The sequence below is a fragment of the Schistocerca serialis genome, chromosome 1 (assembly GCF_023864345.2).
Source record: "Schistocerca serialis cubense isolate TAMUIC-IGC-003099 chromosome 1, iqSchSeri2.2, whole genome shotgun sequence".
In the NCBI taxonomy this organism is placed as follows: domain Eukaryota; kingdom Metazoa; phylum Arthropoda; class Insecta; order Orthoptera; family Acrididae; genus Schistocerca; species Schistocerca serialis.
In genome coordinates this window covers 240297363-240316373 of record NC_064638.1, presented here as the reverse complement: position 1 = coordinate 240316373, position 19011 = coordinate 240297363, and the positions used below count along the sequence as shown (strand labels likewise).

Sequence of the window (19011 nt, the reverse complement as noted above, 5' to 3'; positions counted from 1 at the left end):
TTCCAATGAGATGGTGTGGTGAGCGTTTGTGTTTCTGACACTCTGTCGCATACAAACGTTTTCCTTGTGGCGTGATCACCCTTTATCCATCCAAGGATTACATCGGAAAATGTCAAAGTGTTGTGTTTCTAAGTTTGATATTGTAGTAGCCTGGCTCCTGTCAGTGCTGCTAGCAGTTCAAGCTACTTTTACTACACATTAGTTCGGAAATATTATCGCAAGAAGTGATGTATAAGACGGCACCACATTCTCTCTCAGATGTATCACAGAAAATGTGAATATGGATGCCATCGTTCCCTGGCTGTTGAATCCTCCTTGGAATGATAATATCAGATACCTCAGGGAGATTTGCCATCCAGTTGCACCACCTAGCCGATAGCTTGTGAGGCAGGAGTTCGTCCCAACATGAAACAGAATTTTTCTACGATGGATATTGAAGTTATCAATCCCAGAGAGTCATAAGGACCTGCTATTGCTCTTAGTAAATTTATTTCTGTTGCAATTATTTCTGCAAATTTTGCGATGACTTGCCTCTGACTCACTGAGAATATGTCGTCTTCCTAGCTCCTTGTCATCCCTAGAATCGTGACTTTCGTTCGGATATCTCTTCCTTCCACTTTATAAACTGCGGATAACTGTTGCGAAGTAGTCACCCACATCGACAGAGTCAGTTTTATTTTCTTCATTACCGAAGATAACTCGCAACACAGAGGGACTGAGTTGCTTTCCGATTCGGTTCTCGCAGCAATGATGGATCCAAGTACATGTTCTGATGCAGTAAGTCATCTGCTGCGTGGAACTGAAACTGATAATTATTTGTTGGTTGACGAATAGTAGCTGAAGGCTGTATCAATTCATTTCGAGACCTAAACGTAAAAGTGAAGATCGATGAATTTTCCTGTGTCCTGTATTATTGTGACCTTCAAGCATGTTATTTTTGATCTTGTACCAGAAGAAACTAGTAAGATCACTATCACCGGGGTGTAGTGAGAGCTGCAGAAAAGCTAGAAGAATATCGGTAATGACTACAAAACCTCGCAGCCGAAGTATTATAAGGACCTCAATCACCTCAGGATACCGACTACTACAGTGTCATTAAGAGCGTTGTGTTATTTGGGGGAGGAGACCAAACTGCGAAGTCATCGGTCTCATCGGATTAGGGAAGGATGGGGAAGGAAGTTGGCCGTGCCCTTTCGAAGGAACCAGCCCGGCATTTGGCTTAGCGATTTAGAGAAATCACGGAAAACCTAAATCAGGATGACCGAACGTGGCATTCATCCGTCGTCCTCCCGAATGCGAGTCCAGTGTGCTAACCACTGCGCCACCCCGCTCGGTTGTCATTGACAGTTCGTGTGAGGAACTGTCAAAGACTATTTGCCAGTTTGTGCTGCCCTGTCTTACTCGCTTTACCAATAGATGAGGCAAATAAAATGAACTTGTAGATTCTTCTGTAGGAGGCACTCTCCGTGATCATTTACAACTTATTCTAAAATTAAGTTGTCATAAACGTGTTTTATGTCATCATTTTCTGCATAGTCTTTTCTGTAAGGCATAAAAAGCCCATTGGCGTCGTGAAAGTTGTCAGATAGAACGACAGCGGATTTTCGAGGAAGGCCAACTACTCGCCGTTGGTCTATACGAAAATCTTGAACTACCGCTGGATCTTTTTCACTCGTTAATCGTTCTTGATCGGCGTTGATTCCGACTGCTTCTAAAAGCTTCGTGCAGTGTCCCAATTCAGTTCTTGAATAGCTAAATTAATGAGATTACAGGCTGCGTGCTTAGCTTAAACATCTGGGCGATACTCACTGAGAATCCACCCGAGTTCAGAGAGCAACAATGCTTAAGACGGAGAAATGTGTATTGACGCTGCGTCTTCCACAATTTCTTAGTAGTGACCCGCTATAATAAGTAATTCAATATGAATACAGCTTTCCACTTCTGGGGGGGCCGCCAACTGTAAATGCTTAATTTTTTATTTATCATAACATCTTTGGACACTGCATGATGTTCCGTGAAGTAATGTAAACTTTCGAAAGCATAGAGCCTAACATGAATGCGTCTGCGTGTGTTACTTACCTTGAAACGCACATGTCTACGTGGCTCAGTCGTGAAAGAAGATTGGACTGCATCTGATGATAAGGGCCGAACATCAGTAACCTTCAGGTTTAGATTGTCGACCAGATTTCGGCGATTGAACGAGGATTGGCTGCCTGCATACAATATACCACGTGTGAGTTACCTTTCGCCTGTACGCTCTATTTACAAACACGCGTGCCGTCTGAATGGGTGTGAAACTTGAGCGCCCCGTGACCACATCGCCCACTGAACTATTAACGCGGACGCCGAGAGAATCAGATTGTTTGCTGCATGTCTTAGGTTGGTTCGAATAATCACAGAGTGATCGGAGATGAATCCCTTTCCAATAAGAGCATGCGGCTCTTGCTTTCTTGGAACAGTCTTCGTCAGCGTGGCAAAGATAAAGAAGACACAGGTTTCCCGATTTTAAGTTAGAATCTTGAGGCGCTCTGGAATATTCTTTACCACCTTGCAGTCTTGTGCCCAATGATCACTATGTTCGCAAAAAAACTCAGTAAGACTTTACGGTATATATGGTCTTGTGTTTCGAACGGCCTTGCTTGAAGTTAACGGTGAGACATGGTGCGGCAACAGTTAATCTGCCGGAAGTACTTGCTGTGCTCGTGAATGACGTTTTCTTAGGTAATTTCTGCGCAGTGAGTGCACCATCAACTTCTTTCTCTAAAAATTCCATTAAACGTAGCACATCCCCTTCGGATAGTTTCTCCGTCTTGACATGAATTACCGAACGCCAACAAATGTCTACGGGGAAAGAGAGAAAAAATTTTTGGAGTGAGAATCTTACGATAGACAACACCCAAAGATTTCTGAGCTTGGATGCATTTATTGCGTTCTGTGAATGTCGAATTAAGAGTTTCAAGACATTCACTTCTTCTGTCCGCCCCCGGTAGCTGAGTGGTCGACAGAATGTCAATCCTAAGGGATCGGGTTCGATTGCTGGCTGGGTCGTAGTTTTTCTCCGTTCACGGACTGTGTGTTGTGTTGTCCTGCTTATCATCATTTCATCCCCTTCGACTCGCAGGTGGCCGAAGTGGCGTCAAATCGAAAGACTTGCACCCGGCGAACGGTCTACCCGACGGGAGGCCCTAGTCACACGACACTTAGTCTATGCGTTTGCGGTCTCCATATCTTGTGTGAAGAATACGCTTAGTGTCTTCGTAAGTAGAAGTAACCGTTGATATCCCATCACCGTTGTCTGAGCTTCCCTAAGAGACATCCTGTTAGGAACACGTGTTTGTTAATAGTAGACATAGAAGAATTCCTATTGACACAGCTTTCAAAATGTTCCCAAAATCTAGGCCAGGTCTCTATGTCTACAGAGAATGATTCAAGCTTAATAGACGGCAGCTTAATTGACGCAGGGATCTAAAGCACAGACGAAGCTGGATCAGTCACACACAATGCCGTGGCAGACGTAGACAATTTTTTACTCGATAGCATTTTGAGCTTTGAGAATTGCGTTGTCGAGATAGTCATCGGAAAGAAATCCGTGTTACACTCCTCGTCCAAGACAATAACGTCTTGGAAGAGAAGTATTTTGACAAGCTGTGATAGAAATGAAGCTATAATATCCTCTAACGGTGTTGATGCGTCTAACGCCACGCGATAATAAAGAACATGTGCCAGAACAAGATATTATTTGAAGCGTGCTCGCGCAACTGGCTGCGAGCAAGCAGCATTGTCCCTTACACTCCCTCTATCCCTTGAACTGAGAGAGCTTTGGTTCGATGGTAATTATTGTGAAAAGATGTAGTCCAGCTTCTGATCTTAATGAGTGAACGATTCTGATTTTGTGTGAGAATAATAAGCCAATAAAGCAATTTGCAGCAATTCGGTTCCAATAATTATGGAAGCTGTACAGAAAATTGAAATAGAGATCAACAAAAACATCATTTCCGCCCTTTTCATTGCTCATGAAAACCACGCATTGCATTTTGAAACACCAGTCAGGGAGACCTTCAGAGGTGGTGGTGGTCCAGCCTGCGGGACTATCCACAAGTTCATCAAGGCACTGTTGGTCCAGATTGTCCCACTCCTCAACGGCGATTCGGAGCAGATCCCGCAGAGTTGTTGGTGGATCACGTCGTCCATAAGCAGCCCTCTTAAATCTATCACAGGCATGTTCGATACAGTTCACGTCTGGAGAACATACTGGCTACTCGAGTCGAGCGATGTCGTTATCCTGAAGGAAGACATTCACAAGATGTGCACGATGGGGGCGCGAGTTGCTGTCCGTGAATACGAATGTCTCGCCAATATGCTGTCGATATGTCATTCAGGTACCGTACAGCCGTGAAGGCGCCTTCCATGACCACCAACGGAGTAAGTCGGCCCCACAAAATGCCAAGCAAATAGCAGGAAACCTCCACAATGCTGCGCTCCCTGGACGGTGTATCTAAGGCGTTCAGCCAGACCGGGTTGCCTCCAAACACGTCTCCGACGATTGTCTGGTTGAAGGCATATGCATGCAACACTCATCGGCATGTAGTTGGGCCCATCTGTATCGCGCTGCATGGTGTCGTGGTTGCAAAGATGGGCCTCGCCATGGACGTCGGGAGTGAAGTTGTGCATCATGCAGCCTATTGCGCACAGTTTGAGTCGTAACACGACGTCCTGTGGCTGCACGAAAAGCATTATTCAACATGGTGGCGTTGCTCTAAGGGTTCCTCCGAGCCATAATGAGTAGGTAGCGGTCATTCACTGCAATAGTAGCCCTCGTGCGGCCTGAACGAGGCATGTCATCGACAGTTCCTGTCTCTCTATATTTCCTCAATGTCCCAACTACATTGCTTTGGTTCACTATGAGACGCCTGGACACTTGCCTTGTTGAGAGCCTTCCAGGCACAAAGTAACAATGCGAACGCGATCGAATAGCGATATTGACCGTCTAGGCGTGGTTGAACTACAGACAAACACGATCCGTGTACCTCTTTCCTCGTGAAATGACTGGAACGGATAGGCTGTCGGACCCCATCCGTCTAATAGGCGCTGCTCATGCTTGATTGTGTACATCTTTGGGAGGGTTTAGTGACATCTCTGAACAGTCATAGGGACTGTGTCTGTCATACAATATCCACAGTTAATGTATATCTTCAGGAGTTCCGAGAACCGGGGCGATGCGAACCTTCTTTTGATGCATGTATTTGTGCATTCCTACGAGACATTGCTTTGGACTGTGGAAGCTCGTACCTGCAAACTCTATACGGTCGTTAATTTAAAGACTTTTAAACAAATCCATTTAGACGGACAGTCTTCCATAGAAAGGAAAATTGGACCGTAGTTAACGTAGACTAAGATAGCGACAGATTCAGTACGCAGTTTTACGACCGGCACGGACATCGAGTACAGCTTACAGTCAGCGTGCAGCAGCAGTTCTATAGTCTACCATGCACAATCCCCTGAACATAAACGTCGTCTATTGAGATCTGTTTGGTTATCTATTCATTTCAAAGACCGAAACCCTTTTCTTAGAGAGTCTTAATACTAAAGAACTAAGTATTTGAATCACTAATAATAATAATAATAATAGTAATAATTAAAAGAAAGTAGTAGCTAAATGAATAATACTAATAAAAATAAAAGCAGTTCATCGAGGTTAATTTTTGTCTCTGAAAGGAAATTTTCAACACAGATCTCCATCCAATGACTGCTTTCAGGGTAAAACAATGACTCCTCTCATGAATCATTCCATCTCAGTAAAATTATAATAATTTACCTTTCGCGTGAGAAGGAGTTACAGTGTGCCATCCAATAGTTTTTCAATTTCGAATACTAGAGGTGTCTTAGGACTTCTCTGACACGATGATTTTCCTTTCAAACTTTATAACAGCCATTTTTTTTTTTAATTTGGCTTTCAAATAATACGCTAATACGTCAAAATATTCCACTGTTTCAAGTAATCGAAAACCGACTACGTGAAGCAACTAGTTGTTGTCCAGATACGCTAGTGCCTACCGCAGGAGACAGTTGACGAGGAATTTTACACGCACAGGCATATGATTTTTTTTTCCTAGACATGCCACTTCCTAGTGTATTCTAATATATTCTAACGGCAACAGCAGGCTTCTGCTCAACAGGCGAAGCACACTGAACAGAAGGGTGTCGAGGTCCATGTACATGACACTTATCCGACCCCTGATGACGTACGCAGCTCCTGTCTGGGGATACGCTGCGCCTACACGTCTGCGCCGTCTGCAGCTCATACAAAACAAAGTACTCAAAATCATAAGCAATGCTCCACGATACACACGCATCGCGGACCTTCACCGGGAATACCGACTTGAGACTCTCACGGAGGTAATCCACAAACTCACCACAAGACTATACAGAAACTCCAGACATTCGCAGAACCCGTTTATTCTGAATCTGGGGAACTACGACCACAACCATAGATGGAAACATAAAAGACCAAAAGACATACTTGTAAGGACATAACATCTATGGCCAATCATACGCAAACATAACGGCACAGGCGAGCCCCTGTTAATCAGACCCATTACTGGATATCCAGCTGGAATACACTGCCGAATAACTGGCACAACACAGGGAAGCCGTACCGTACACTGCATGCAAACAAGCTCCACACATCCCCCACACAGCGAGATGATCTATGGCCGATCTCCCACTACTGAATAACGATCTTGATTGTTCCAGGAATGCAGCAGCAGCAACAACTGGGACACATCGCCATCGCTTGTCATGGTAATGATGCATGATACCTATACTAACTAATCCAACCTTGCATGAACTATCGCAGCTAGTAAGCCACTACTGCTCTTACTACCCATCCCACTGTCGCAGAGGTTTTTTTCCCACGGCACGAGCCATGGCACTTTTTTTCCTCTGCTCTTCAAATCGCTACCCTCACTCGCGTTTCGTCCACTATCTATCACCTGATGGACCGTGTTAATGCGTAGCCTTACCCAGACGCACGGACAACATCACAGCCCAGCATCCTGTGATACACATACTAGACAACTAACATGTTTACGGAGGTGACAGTAGAACTTTTGGTTTGGTCACCACGTTGGTGCGGGCGTGGAGGGGCCCCATCTCTTTAAAAAAAAAAAAAAAAAAAGCAGGCTTCGCGGTCTGTGATAATTGTCTTCTCAGTCACAGGACCACTGGACAGTGTCAATCGTCTGTGTAGTATGTCTACTCTAAAGCGCACACTTGCGTCACACCTATTAAATATAGTTGTAGCTGCATCCTTCGTCAGTGGCAAGAAGACGGCAGTGTATCGTCTGATGACAGATAGACCACGAATTCCCAGCTCCGCGGTTGCGGCATCGGAAAATGTCGCCGTCGAGTTCAGAATGTTAAGAAAGTACAATCGTCATTTTACAGGGTCTTTACTTACGCAACTATAACAGCAAGGCACAACATAGGTAGAAATATAAAGTGCTCAGGACAACTATGTACAACGTCTTTGAGTTTCTACAACCCTTCTTAACTATGGCCCGAGTGCACCATAGTTTCCTCGGTGCCGATTTTGTATAGCGCCATTTCGCCATGCAGTTTTACTGTAACCACGGAGGCACGAGATCAGCCGTTGTGGATATCATCCTCTTTTGGATATCAGATAAATTTCTCCGTTTCCTCATTACAACGACCGCACTGTTTCTCTGCCCACCCTCCACGCCCACGCTTTGTATACCCTGCACTGCTAGTGCTACCGTCTGCCGCCTGTGAGTCGCTGCTGCACGTTGACGTCGGACATAGGCGATGGTCACATTCATGTGAGTGGATAGTGTATAAAACAGATCAACATGGACTTAATGTTACCTTACTTGACGAGTTTTTTCAAAATGGCTCTGAGCACTATGGGACTCAACTGCTGTGGTCATAAGTCCCCTAGAACTTAGAACTACTTAAACCTAACTAACCTAAGGACATCACACACATCCATGCCCGAGGCAGGATTCGAACCTGCGACCGTAGCGGTCGTGCGGTTCCAGACAGTAGCGCCTTTAACCGCTCGGCCACTTCGGCCGGCACGAGTTTTTTCCTTGAAGAGATGAAAGGTGGTTCCAAAGCAACGATTGCCGCTTCATTTCAGAATCATGGCGATAACATTTAAACTGAAGTTTGGATCGTCTTGAAAGAGTTGTTTACTTTCTATGCAGAGTTCCACGCTATATTGCTTCTGATTACATCTGGTACAAACATCGCCGCAATCCTTTTATGTTCATTTCATCTGACAAGACACTATTACACACACCGTATCTTATTCCCAAGGTACTGCACAGTTCTTACATGGTATGCCTATGACCTTGCAGAATCATATCCCTCACAGTCTGAACGTTTTCTGGTGGGACACCAACTTGAATGCTAACTGGAACTGTCCTCATCATCTCAAAGTTCGCTTAGAGCAGTTGTATGGCTGACATAAAGTGTTGTCTCCAAAGGCTTGCTTCAACATTTGGTGCTTTTCTGCAGTGGCTTCTCGAAATTCAAAATGAAACTGCTGCACTATCTAATCAACGACAACAAATTCACGGAAATACGACCATAGTAATATCCTCACTAACATTTAACTAATCACACATATTGCAGCCACAAGCCATACTGACTCCTCAAAAGGATCAATGAGGAATACCTGGCTGTGTTTCAATGTACTCTTAATCATTTGGAAAGGGAAGCACAGGAATATGTTTTCATAACCTACGTCTACATTAAACACTCTAGGGTATCAGAACGTAGATTTTAACTGAAACATTCTTGGGTAAGAACTTCAGGTATCTATCGCACCAGATCTGCATGCAGTCTTAAGCAATATTGTTTGATTTGAGCATAAATGCTGATGGTGGCCAAGTAAGCAGGTCGAAATGTTGGAATTGACCCGAACGACCCCCATGCAGTGTCCTCAATACGTTGCAAGTGTCAGTCGTGAACAGAACAGAGTACCGTGCAGCTGAGTTCGTCATGTCACAACTAAGTTAATTGGAACGTGGACAAATTGTTGGTGCTAGTATGAGGGGGTGCTTCCGTAACCAAAGTACCCGAAGTGTTTGACATTTCAGTAGACATCGTATCGAATATCTGTATCACATACTGGGAAAGTGGAACAACGTCATCCGCTAAATCACAACGCGGACGAAAGTGTGTGCTGAGAGATCGTGACGAACGGCGATTGAAGAGAACTGTGACAATAAAATAGACGACAGCTGCAAAAGTCACTGCAGAACTGAATGTCGGACTTGCAAACCCTGTCAGCACCACAACAATGAGGAAGATCCAGAAGTAGGGAATTCCAGGGCGGGCTGGATTTCCAGCACCACTCCTCAGTGATGGACACGTCTTTAAAGAGACTCTGGAGGAATGGAAGGCTCGGTTGAGTCTTTGTTTTACACTGTTTCAGCTTCTGCTCCAGCTCACGTCTCAATAGTAAGACAGGTCGGCGGTTCGGTGGTGATCTGGGTTACCATATAGTGGTACTCACAGCTACTCTGCAAATTCCATTACTGCCAAGATTACGCGACTATTTTGGCTGATCAGGTCTGACTTATAGCACACAACATTATGCTGTGTTCCAAGACGACAGAGCCCCTGTTCACGGAGCCCACGTCGTCCAGGCTTACTTCGAGGCTATGATGTTTCTTTTTAAATAAATGTCTATGCACACGTTCTTTGATTTATACATTATATGGTTTACTTGTGCTACCTCATAATGGATCTAAGTTTATCGTTCCTCTGTAAACACATTCTCTGTTTTCCCGTCTGGCGGTGCCATCAACTAAAGTAGCGGTCACTTTGATTCATAGCTCTGTAGTAGCAGCCGTAAACGTGTGCCATAAGGACGCTTTATACATCTGGCCTATGTTATAAACATGCCCTGCGTTCTGTTAAGAGCGAATAAGCTTAAACACAGGTGACGTGTGAAACTTCCTGATAGATTAAAACTGCGTATCGGACTGAGACTCGAACTCGGGGCCTTTGTCTTTCATGAGCAAGAGCTCTACCGACTGAGCTACCCAAGAACGATTCACGACCCATCCTCAAACCTTTAATTCTGCCAGTATCTCGTCTACTACCGTCAAAACTTCGCAGGAGAGCTTCTGTGGTCTCTTAGAAATGAATATTTGTTTCTTTAAATCCATCCTTATATATGTGGTTTCTTATGTTTGTTTCGCTTACCGCTCTTCGTTTTATAATATATTCTTATTTATTTCCGTATGCAGCTGTCCTCTGTATTTCGTTGGACGACGTGCCATTTTTGGTGACTGCGGGACGTTCTGTACTCTTGCCAGTAATCGTCGAGTGTTTTTACCCAGTGGACGGAGAATGTAAGGTTTTATTGGATGATGTGCCATTTTCGGTGACTGCAGTGTTTTCTGTATACTTTCCAGCGATCCTCGAGTATTACCCGGTAAGTTTGTCTTTGGTTACCCTCTTTTCACAATTCAGGTCGTGGTTTTCAAGCTGATTTACTTAGCGGACAATGAAGCTTTATAGCTGCTTCCTGGCTCGTAAATTTATACTGAGGGAAGTTTTTCCCCCAGATGCCTGATGATACTCCTGTGAGACTGAAACGCGTCTCGAATTAAATAAATAAAAAACCGTTTTGCAACTTTGACAACCTATTCTTTCTTGATAGTCCAGGACTTGTTTGACCACAAGGGTGAGTTGTTGCACCTTCCATGGCCACCAGTTACCAGACCTCGACATTATTGAGCTGTCGTGGTCTACTTTGGAGAGATGCGTGGGTGATCGCTATCCACCCCTATTACCGTTACCTGAAGTTCAAATATGGTATGGGATGAAACTGAGTCAAGGAATCAACAATCAACTTGAACGGATGTCTTGTGACGGCCGCCCAGACCAAACGCGACGAGCTATATTGAACAAAAAGAAAAAAAAAGAAAAAAATCTCGTTTGAGTCACTTTTTAAAAATAAAAAAAAGGTTGGTAGAGCACTTGCCGCGGAAGGCAAAGGTCCCGAGTTCGAGTCTCGGTCCGGCACAAAGTTTTAATCTGCCAGGAAGTTTCATATCAGCGCACATTCCGCTGCAGAGTGAAACTCTCATTATGTTATGGGATACCTTTGAAAACCGTACGTGACCTGTAGAGACTATTAGACGCTGTTTTGAATGCGAATGGTTTTCCTACATCTTATCAGGCATTACTGAACACAGCCTCATTAAAAAAAGATTGTGTTCCATGAAGCGGAAATCTTCCAACTGCTTGGGTTCTGTCAACATAGAAGCCGTTAATATCAGAATGTGCAGTAACTGCTTCAATTGGGGCAGTTGCCATACCATAAGTGGTGCACTGAAACGGGCGTTTGATGTTGACAGACAATGGAGAAATACGCTGTCACCCACCGTCTAACGAAATCAAAACTGGTACCCGTGTTCTTGGGTCATAAGCATCGGCATATTCTCCGATAGCATGTGGAAGTTTCGTGTCTTCGCGACGTCTCTGTGACATAATTTAGCCAACTAAATAAAATACCACATGCCATACAGAAAAATGCTGACGTTGCCGGTGTGGGATGTCACCGAAAGTTTGAGCGCGCATACAAATCTGACGCTGCGGGATACCCGTGAAGCATTTATCCACCTTCAGCACAATTTCCAAACGGTGAAATTGTGCTATCGGCATGTTTCGTTTTCCAACAAAAGAAATGTACAGCGGAGAACACAGCTTCGTTTCACAACTTTTCAGTAATCAGTGAGGCTCATAGCGCTGACACATCAACTGTGCCCATTCAGCTGTCTTTGTCTCCAGCTGACGCCCCCGTGTGCAGGTAAGCGAGGACGGCTACTTCGTGCACTTCTACGCGCCTCCCGGCCTGCCGCCGCTGCCCAAACACGTCATCTTCGTGCTCGACGTCAGCGGCTCCATGCACGGCCGCAAGCTTGAACAGCTCAAGACGGCCATGCACACCATCCTGGACGAGCTCAACGAGGGTGACACCTTCTCCTTGATCCCGTTCGCTTCTGAAGTAAAGGTAAGGTGAAGCAGCGCAGAGACTCTTGCATTTAAGGCCCAAGGGTATACAAAGGGATGACAAATGAAGCAAGTGTCACATTCACAGGAATGGAAAGTGCTACACCATCAATGCAAAATTGGTACCCAATGCTTCCATTCCTGTGGATGTGTTGATTAAACTTTATTCCTTAATTTCTGAACTAATTGTATCACCAGTTGACAAACCCAGCATTGCCCGGGTGTTCATTTTGCCTATATTCTATTATACTCGTCCTCATAAATTAAGGATAATTGCAGGGTGTGGTGCCACACAACGTGGCACTATACAAAAGTGGCGCTAATAGCATAGGCACATAGGGAACACACACGACACAGATCTGTAAGTCCACAGTTTAGGGGATAAGTTGAGAAAACCGTCCCAAAACACATGTGCTGCAAAACGCCACTGTTTCCTGCTTATGTTCCCCGACATCAATATGGGATATGATCACCATGCACACGTACACAGGCCGCACAACGGGTTGGCATACTCTGGATCAGGTGGTCAAGCAGCTGCTGAGGTATAGCCTCCCATTCTTGCGCCAGTGCCTGTCGGAGTTCCTGAAGTGTCCTAGGGGTTTGAAGACGTGCAGCGGCACGTCGACCGAGAGCATCCCAGACGTGCTCGATGGGGTTTAGGTCTGGCGAACAGGCAGGCCACTCCATTCGCCTGATATCTTCTGTTTCAAGGTACTCATCCACTATGGCAGCTTTGTGCGGCCGTGCGTTATCCTACATCAGGAGGAAGGTGGGACCCACGGCACCCCTGAAAAGGCGGACATACTGGTGCAAAATGACGTCCTGATACACCTGACCTGTTACAGTTCCTGTGTCAAAGACATTCAGCGGTGTACGTGCACCAGTCATAATACCATCCCACACCATCAAACCACGACCTCCATACAGGTCCCTTCCAAGGACATTAAGGGGTTGGCATCTGGTTCCTGATTCACGCCAGGTGAAAACCCGGCGAGAATCACTGTTCAGACTATACCTGGACTCGTCCGTGAACATAACCTGGCACCACTGTTCCAATGACCATGTACTATGTTCTTGCCACCAGACTTTACGGGCTCTCCTGTGACCAGGGATCAGTGGAATGCACCTTGCAGGTCTCCAGACGAATAAACCATGTCTGTTGTGTAGACTGTGTCTGGAGACAACTGTTCCAGTGGCTCCGGTAAGGTGTCGAGCAAGGCTACCTGCAGTACTCCGTGGCCGTCTGCGGGCACTGGATGCTGAGATATCGGTCTTCTTATGGTGTTGTTCACTGTGGACGTCCCACACTGTAGCGCCTGGACGTTTCCTGTCTGCTGGAATCGTTGCCATAATCGTGAGATCACACTTTGTGGCACACGGAGAGCCCGTGCTACGACCAGCCTCCAGTCGCCGTAGTATTCTACCCCTTATAACGTCATCAGTATGTGTTCTTTGAGCCATTTTCAACACACAGTCACCATTAGCACGCCTGAAAACGTCTGCACACTTACTCGCTGCACCGTACTCTGAAATGCACCAACACATCTCTGCCTATGTGGACTGCTGCCAGCGCAGGTCAAATGCACCGCATGGTCATACCCCGAGGTGATTTAAACCCGCAAACCGCCCACCAGGGCGTTGTTTAACCATGTATCACTATTATCCTTAATTTATGAGCATGAGTGTAGAAACGATACCTTATATGTACTCCTGTAGCAGACCTGGCGTGATCATGGACAGCTTCTGTATCTGGGTGCAGCTGTTTCGTGTCTCTACAACTCGATTTTCTAAAAATACCTACGGCAACGCCGCTTCATAGCTTTATGGACGGCTAATGTTTTCGTCTACAGCCGTTTGCGATTCGCAGTTGAAAGCAGTCGACAACGCTTCCAGGTGTCATGGATCTCCTTAAAATTTATCAACTGTAGGAGTCCCTTTGTACAAAAGGATAAACTTATTAAAACTTCATACATCATGCGACATTTTTTCAAGCATCTCAGCATTTACAACATCATAACTCTTGAACCACGTTTCGTATAATTATATATTTGTGTAGGTACAATTGAGCTGCGTATGTCGATACTATCTGCGAAACGTGTTACGAATAATGTTAGCAGCAAAGAAGAAATAAATTTAAACGTCATGCACAATGCGGCATTTTTTCACCCATCTTAGGGTTTATGTAGTCATATCTTCTGAACCTTTATAGGTGACCAATATAGCAGCAATTGTTAGCTGTCACTAATGAATATACACTCCTGGAAATGGAAAAAAGAACACATTGACACCGGTGTGTCAGACCCACCATACTTGCTCCGGACACTGCGAGAGGGCTGTACAAGCAATGATCACACGCACGGCACAGCGGATACACCAGAAACCGCGGTGTTAGCCGTCGAATGGCGCTAGCTGCGCAGCATTTGTGCACCGCCGCCGTCAGTGTCAGCCAGTTTGCCGTGGCATACGGAGCTCCATCGCAGTCTTTAACACTGGTAGCATGCCGCGACAGCGTGGACGTGAACCGTATGTGCAGTTGACGGACTTTGAGCGAGGGCGTATAGTGGGCATGCGGGAGGCTGGGTGGACGTACCGCCGAATTGCTCAACACGTGCGGCGTGAGGTCTCCACAGTACATCGATGTTGTCGCCAGTGGTCGGCGGAAGGTGCACGTGCCCGTCGACCTGGGACCGGACCGCAGCGACACACGGATGCACGCCAAGACCGTAGGATCCTACGCAGTGCCGTAGGGGACCGCACCGCCACTTCCCAGCAAATTAGGGACACTGTTGCTCCTGGGGTATCGGCGACGACCATTCGCAACCGTCTCCATGAAGCTGGGCTACGGTCCCGCACACCGTTAGGCCATCTTCCGCTCACGCCCCAACATCGTGCAGCCCGCCTCCAGTGGTGTCGCGACAGGCGTGAATGGAGGGACGAATGGAGACGTGTCGTCTTCAGCGATGAGAGTCGCTTCTGCCTTGGTGCCAATGATGGTCGTATGCGTGTTTGGCGCCGTGCAGGTGAGCGCCACAATCAGGACTGCATACGACCGAGGCACACAGGACCAACACCCGGCATCATGGTGTGGGGAGCGATCTCCTACACTGGCCGTACACCACTGGTGATCGTCGAGGGGACACTGAATAGTGCACGGTACATCCAAACCGTCATCGAACCCATCGTTCTACCATTACTAGATCGGCAAGGGAACTTGCTGTTCCAACAGGACAATGCACGTCCGCATGTATCCCGTGCCACCCAACGTGCTCTAGAAGGTGTAAGTCAACTACCCTGGCCAGCAAGATCTCCGGATCTGTCCCCCATTGAGCATGTTTGGGACTGGATGAAGCGTCGTCTCACGCGGTCTGCACGTCCAGCACGAACGCTGGTCCAACTGAGGCGCCAGGTGGAAATGGCATGGCAAGCCGTTCCACAGGACTACATCCAGCATCTCTACGATCGTCTCCATGGGAGAATAGCAGCCTGCATTGCTGCGAAAGGTGGATATACACTGTACTAGTGCCGACATTGTGCATGCTCTGTTGCCTGTGTCTACGTGCCTGTGGTTCTGTCAGTGTGATCATGTGATGTATCTGACCCCAGGAATGTGTCAATAAAGTTTCCCCTTCCTGGGACAATGAATTCACGGTGTTCTTATTTCAATTTCCAGGAGTGTATATACCAAGTTTGGTTGAAATCATTCCAGTGGTTTACGAGATGTTGAAGATACATACACATACACAAATAAACAATACAAACATACATACATATTTACAATATGTGTCGATTTACTTATTCTGTATTTTGCCTGAGCAGATTAGGACCTTAAGTCCTCTCTTACAATGGACCAGGAAAACTCACATCATAAAACATTACTAAATAATCTCAATTTCTGTGAGCAGGCCTACTTCTGGCCCATTTATTTACATCTGAGAAATTATTGTGAGAAGAGTTACAATTACAAACACAAATAATAACAGTGAATAATAACAACAACTGCCTTTAAGGATGATAATAATAATAATAATAATAATAATAACAGCCAAACTGTTCAGGAATTCTAAAGTAAATTATGATGAAAACCAATTCAAACAAATAGAGCTCCACTCCAAGATGAACAATACTGGAAATTTCTATAACAATTTAAAAAAAAACTATAATATTCTCCAACAATCATTTGCTCAAAAGATTACAATGGAAAAACAGCACATAATAACCAAGAAAAGAATGACATTTTAATAAAGAATTTTTAAAATTTAAAAACTTGTGAATGTCGTACATAAAGATTTGACTTTACTCGAGAACTCAGTACTTTAAATCGCATCCCGGAACGGAAGCAGAATTCAAGGACGTCATCAAATCCCTCAAAGCTAGTAAAGCACCTGTGAACGATTCCGTAACTGCAATACTTTCAAACATCAAATTTCTGGACAAGCTAACCGAAATCGTTTTCAATATTTGGTTGACAGAGGAGATTTCTGAAGGCTGGAAGACAGCGTCGACACACTCACTGCACAAATCAGGTAATAAAACAGATGTGAACAGCTACAGAGGCTTTAGTCTGATGCCAATTGCCCATAAAATTTTATCAAAGCATTTTTGACTACGTAAAAACTACAATTATTCCTTCAAATTGGTCAAAAGCAATGTGGTCGTATAGAAAACTCTTATGTTCACAACAGGTTCTTAAATTAGAGTCAATAGTAATGTATCTGATGAGATTTAAAAATTTCGTAATCACTATTGTTGAGAAAAGCATATGACTCAGTCAATACGCGTCGAAGTATGGTTAGATACCAAAATCTTGGCTCTCACTGAGGAAACACTAAAAGCATCCACTGAATGTGAAAATTAGAAGTAAAATTCCTTGAAGTTTTGGTCTCGCCCAGCTGCTCTTGTGCGCAATAAAAACTCATATGGAAATGGAGAATGTCTTTAGGACAATACAAATCAGTCACTGAGTTAGATTTAAAATAGCCTGTCTACCGTTTCCGAACGACCTGGCTATTTTTCACGCTCACTGGGACCAATCACTAGACATAATTGCTGAAACCACATGCTGAAGAAGCAGTTTTGTAAATATCCTTTGAGAACTGAACAAGACAACTCGGAGACAGAGGCCGTTAAAGTCAGAGTTAATAAGATGATTACAGCTCACTACCGCACTAAAGATGTGTATATGGTCGCCACGCTAATTTTATCTGGTATTTCAGCAGATATTTGCAATTACTTTTTTGCCGGAGTCTGCCCAGACAAACACTACTCATCAACATTTTGATTTGCAGCTCCTTGTGTTGGCCGTGTTTGCGGATAAATTATTGGATGTGAGGTCCGCGAGTTATGCAAAAGATCGTTTTTTCTTATTACCCAAACAAGTTTCCGCACCACTGTGCCATCATCTGTGGGTTTTCGTTTTTATTTATTCTTTACATTTGGGGTGCATGAATTGTCACAACAAACCACAATCACACTGTGTTTTGGCGAAGTGAAAAGTGTTTTACTACGTTATTTGTGGAAAATACTTGTTATAGTTACGTGTGCATCACAACACCTCACCATGATGCGGAAAATGAAAGTGCTTGCCACACGAAAACATGACAAGCTACCTGTGGTAATTAACACACAAGTAATCTGGAAAATTCATGCAGTTAAGAGCAAATGCAATATGGAAGACGTCACAGTAGTGAATCTTTTACACATACTGAAAAAAATAACAGATGTGATTAGGAAAAGAATAGCTTTCTATGGCCACATACAAAGGAAATAAATTATTTGCAAACTTTTCCTAAACAATTTAAGAAAGGAAATTTCTTCTTGATGTTTGTGTAACGATAATGTGTCACTGTGCACATTCCGCCAAAACTATACTCCATTTTGTATGTGGATGTTTCCGTGCGATACGATTTCTGAGCTTCGTTATCGTTAGAATTTCATAAAGCTTCCTGTTAGCGAGGCTTCCGGTACCGACGAGGTAGTACCGAATGTAGCTAATTTCCATGTATTACAGTCGTATATGTCGGTAATACAGCAGAATGCCGGTGATGTCAATTTGTTAGCCGAGGCCATGGGGCCTCCACCGCTTGATGAGGTGTGTGATGTTATTGCTCCTCCGGGTACTTCCTGACGCGATTTAGAAGCAGGATTACATATTTTTTGTGTTCCTCAATGAATTAAAGGCCGTCTATGGACGTAGAAAAAGTTCATGTATCAAACTGAACTTTGTGTCCTCTGAAAAGAAACCAGCATGCGCATGCTGTATACTCTTTGCTAGATGATCGGATATAGCAAGAACTTGCGCCAAATAATTCATCTTGATTGTAATGGCGATCTCTATGGTTTTAACCTTCTGTATTAATTTCAAGTGACAGTCGGAGGGGAGTATCAAAGCAGCATGTAATTTATTAAACACTTATCACCAGTTCTGCGTCAGGAATCTGTGTGGAATGACCTCAAAGGTAACACCGAGAGTTTTGTGACAAACCTTTTCTCTGCACCAAATAGCTTGCGATGTGTCTTCTGTTCCGCGTCCATTTGCAAGTCTGTGGTTTTGGTTCTATTTAATTTTGCTCCTGAAAGAAACGTGTTTCTGCTGAATTGTTTTGGCGATGACACAGCTACGCTTATATCGTCAGAATACGCAATGCATGTGGCAATAACAGAGTCGATGATAAGCCCGATCCCTCTATGCACTAAGTTCATCAGTAGCAGATCCAATGCAATGGCGTATAATATCATAGACAGTGGCCATTCTTGCGGGGACAGACTGCCCAATTTACTTCTTTCGTACAATGGCCATTAATGAGAATCCTCGAAGAGACGTTTGTAGTGATGTATAAATGCATGTTTCGCGGCGATATGTATTAACAAAATTTTCTCGGGCTTCCAGCCGCGTCAGGTGGTTAAGATCCCGCGAGCTTTCGATCGAGCTCTCCCCGGTCATTGTCAAGTGGTAAGACTGAC

At 44.7% G+C, this 19011-nt stretch overlaps 1 protein-coding gene across 1 annotated transcript in view; it reads left to right on the top strand.

Annotated features, from left to right (window-relative positions):
• LOC126466722 (inter-alpha-trypsin inhibitor heavy chain H4-like) overlaps positions 1–19011 on the top strand; it is a 210487-nt gene that overhangs the window by 90010 nt on the left and 101466 nt on the right. The window contains exon 7 of the mRNA XM_050096404.1: positions 11849–12052. Within this exon, the coding sequence (XP_049952361.1) occupies positions 11849–12052 (204 nt within the window). The remainder of the gene's footprint in view (positions 1–11848; positions 12053–19011) is intronic.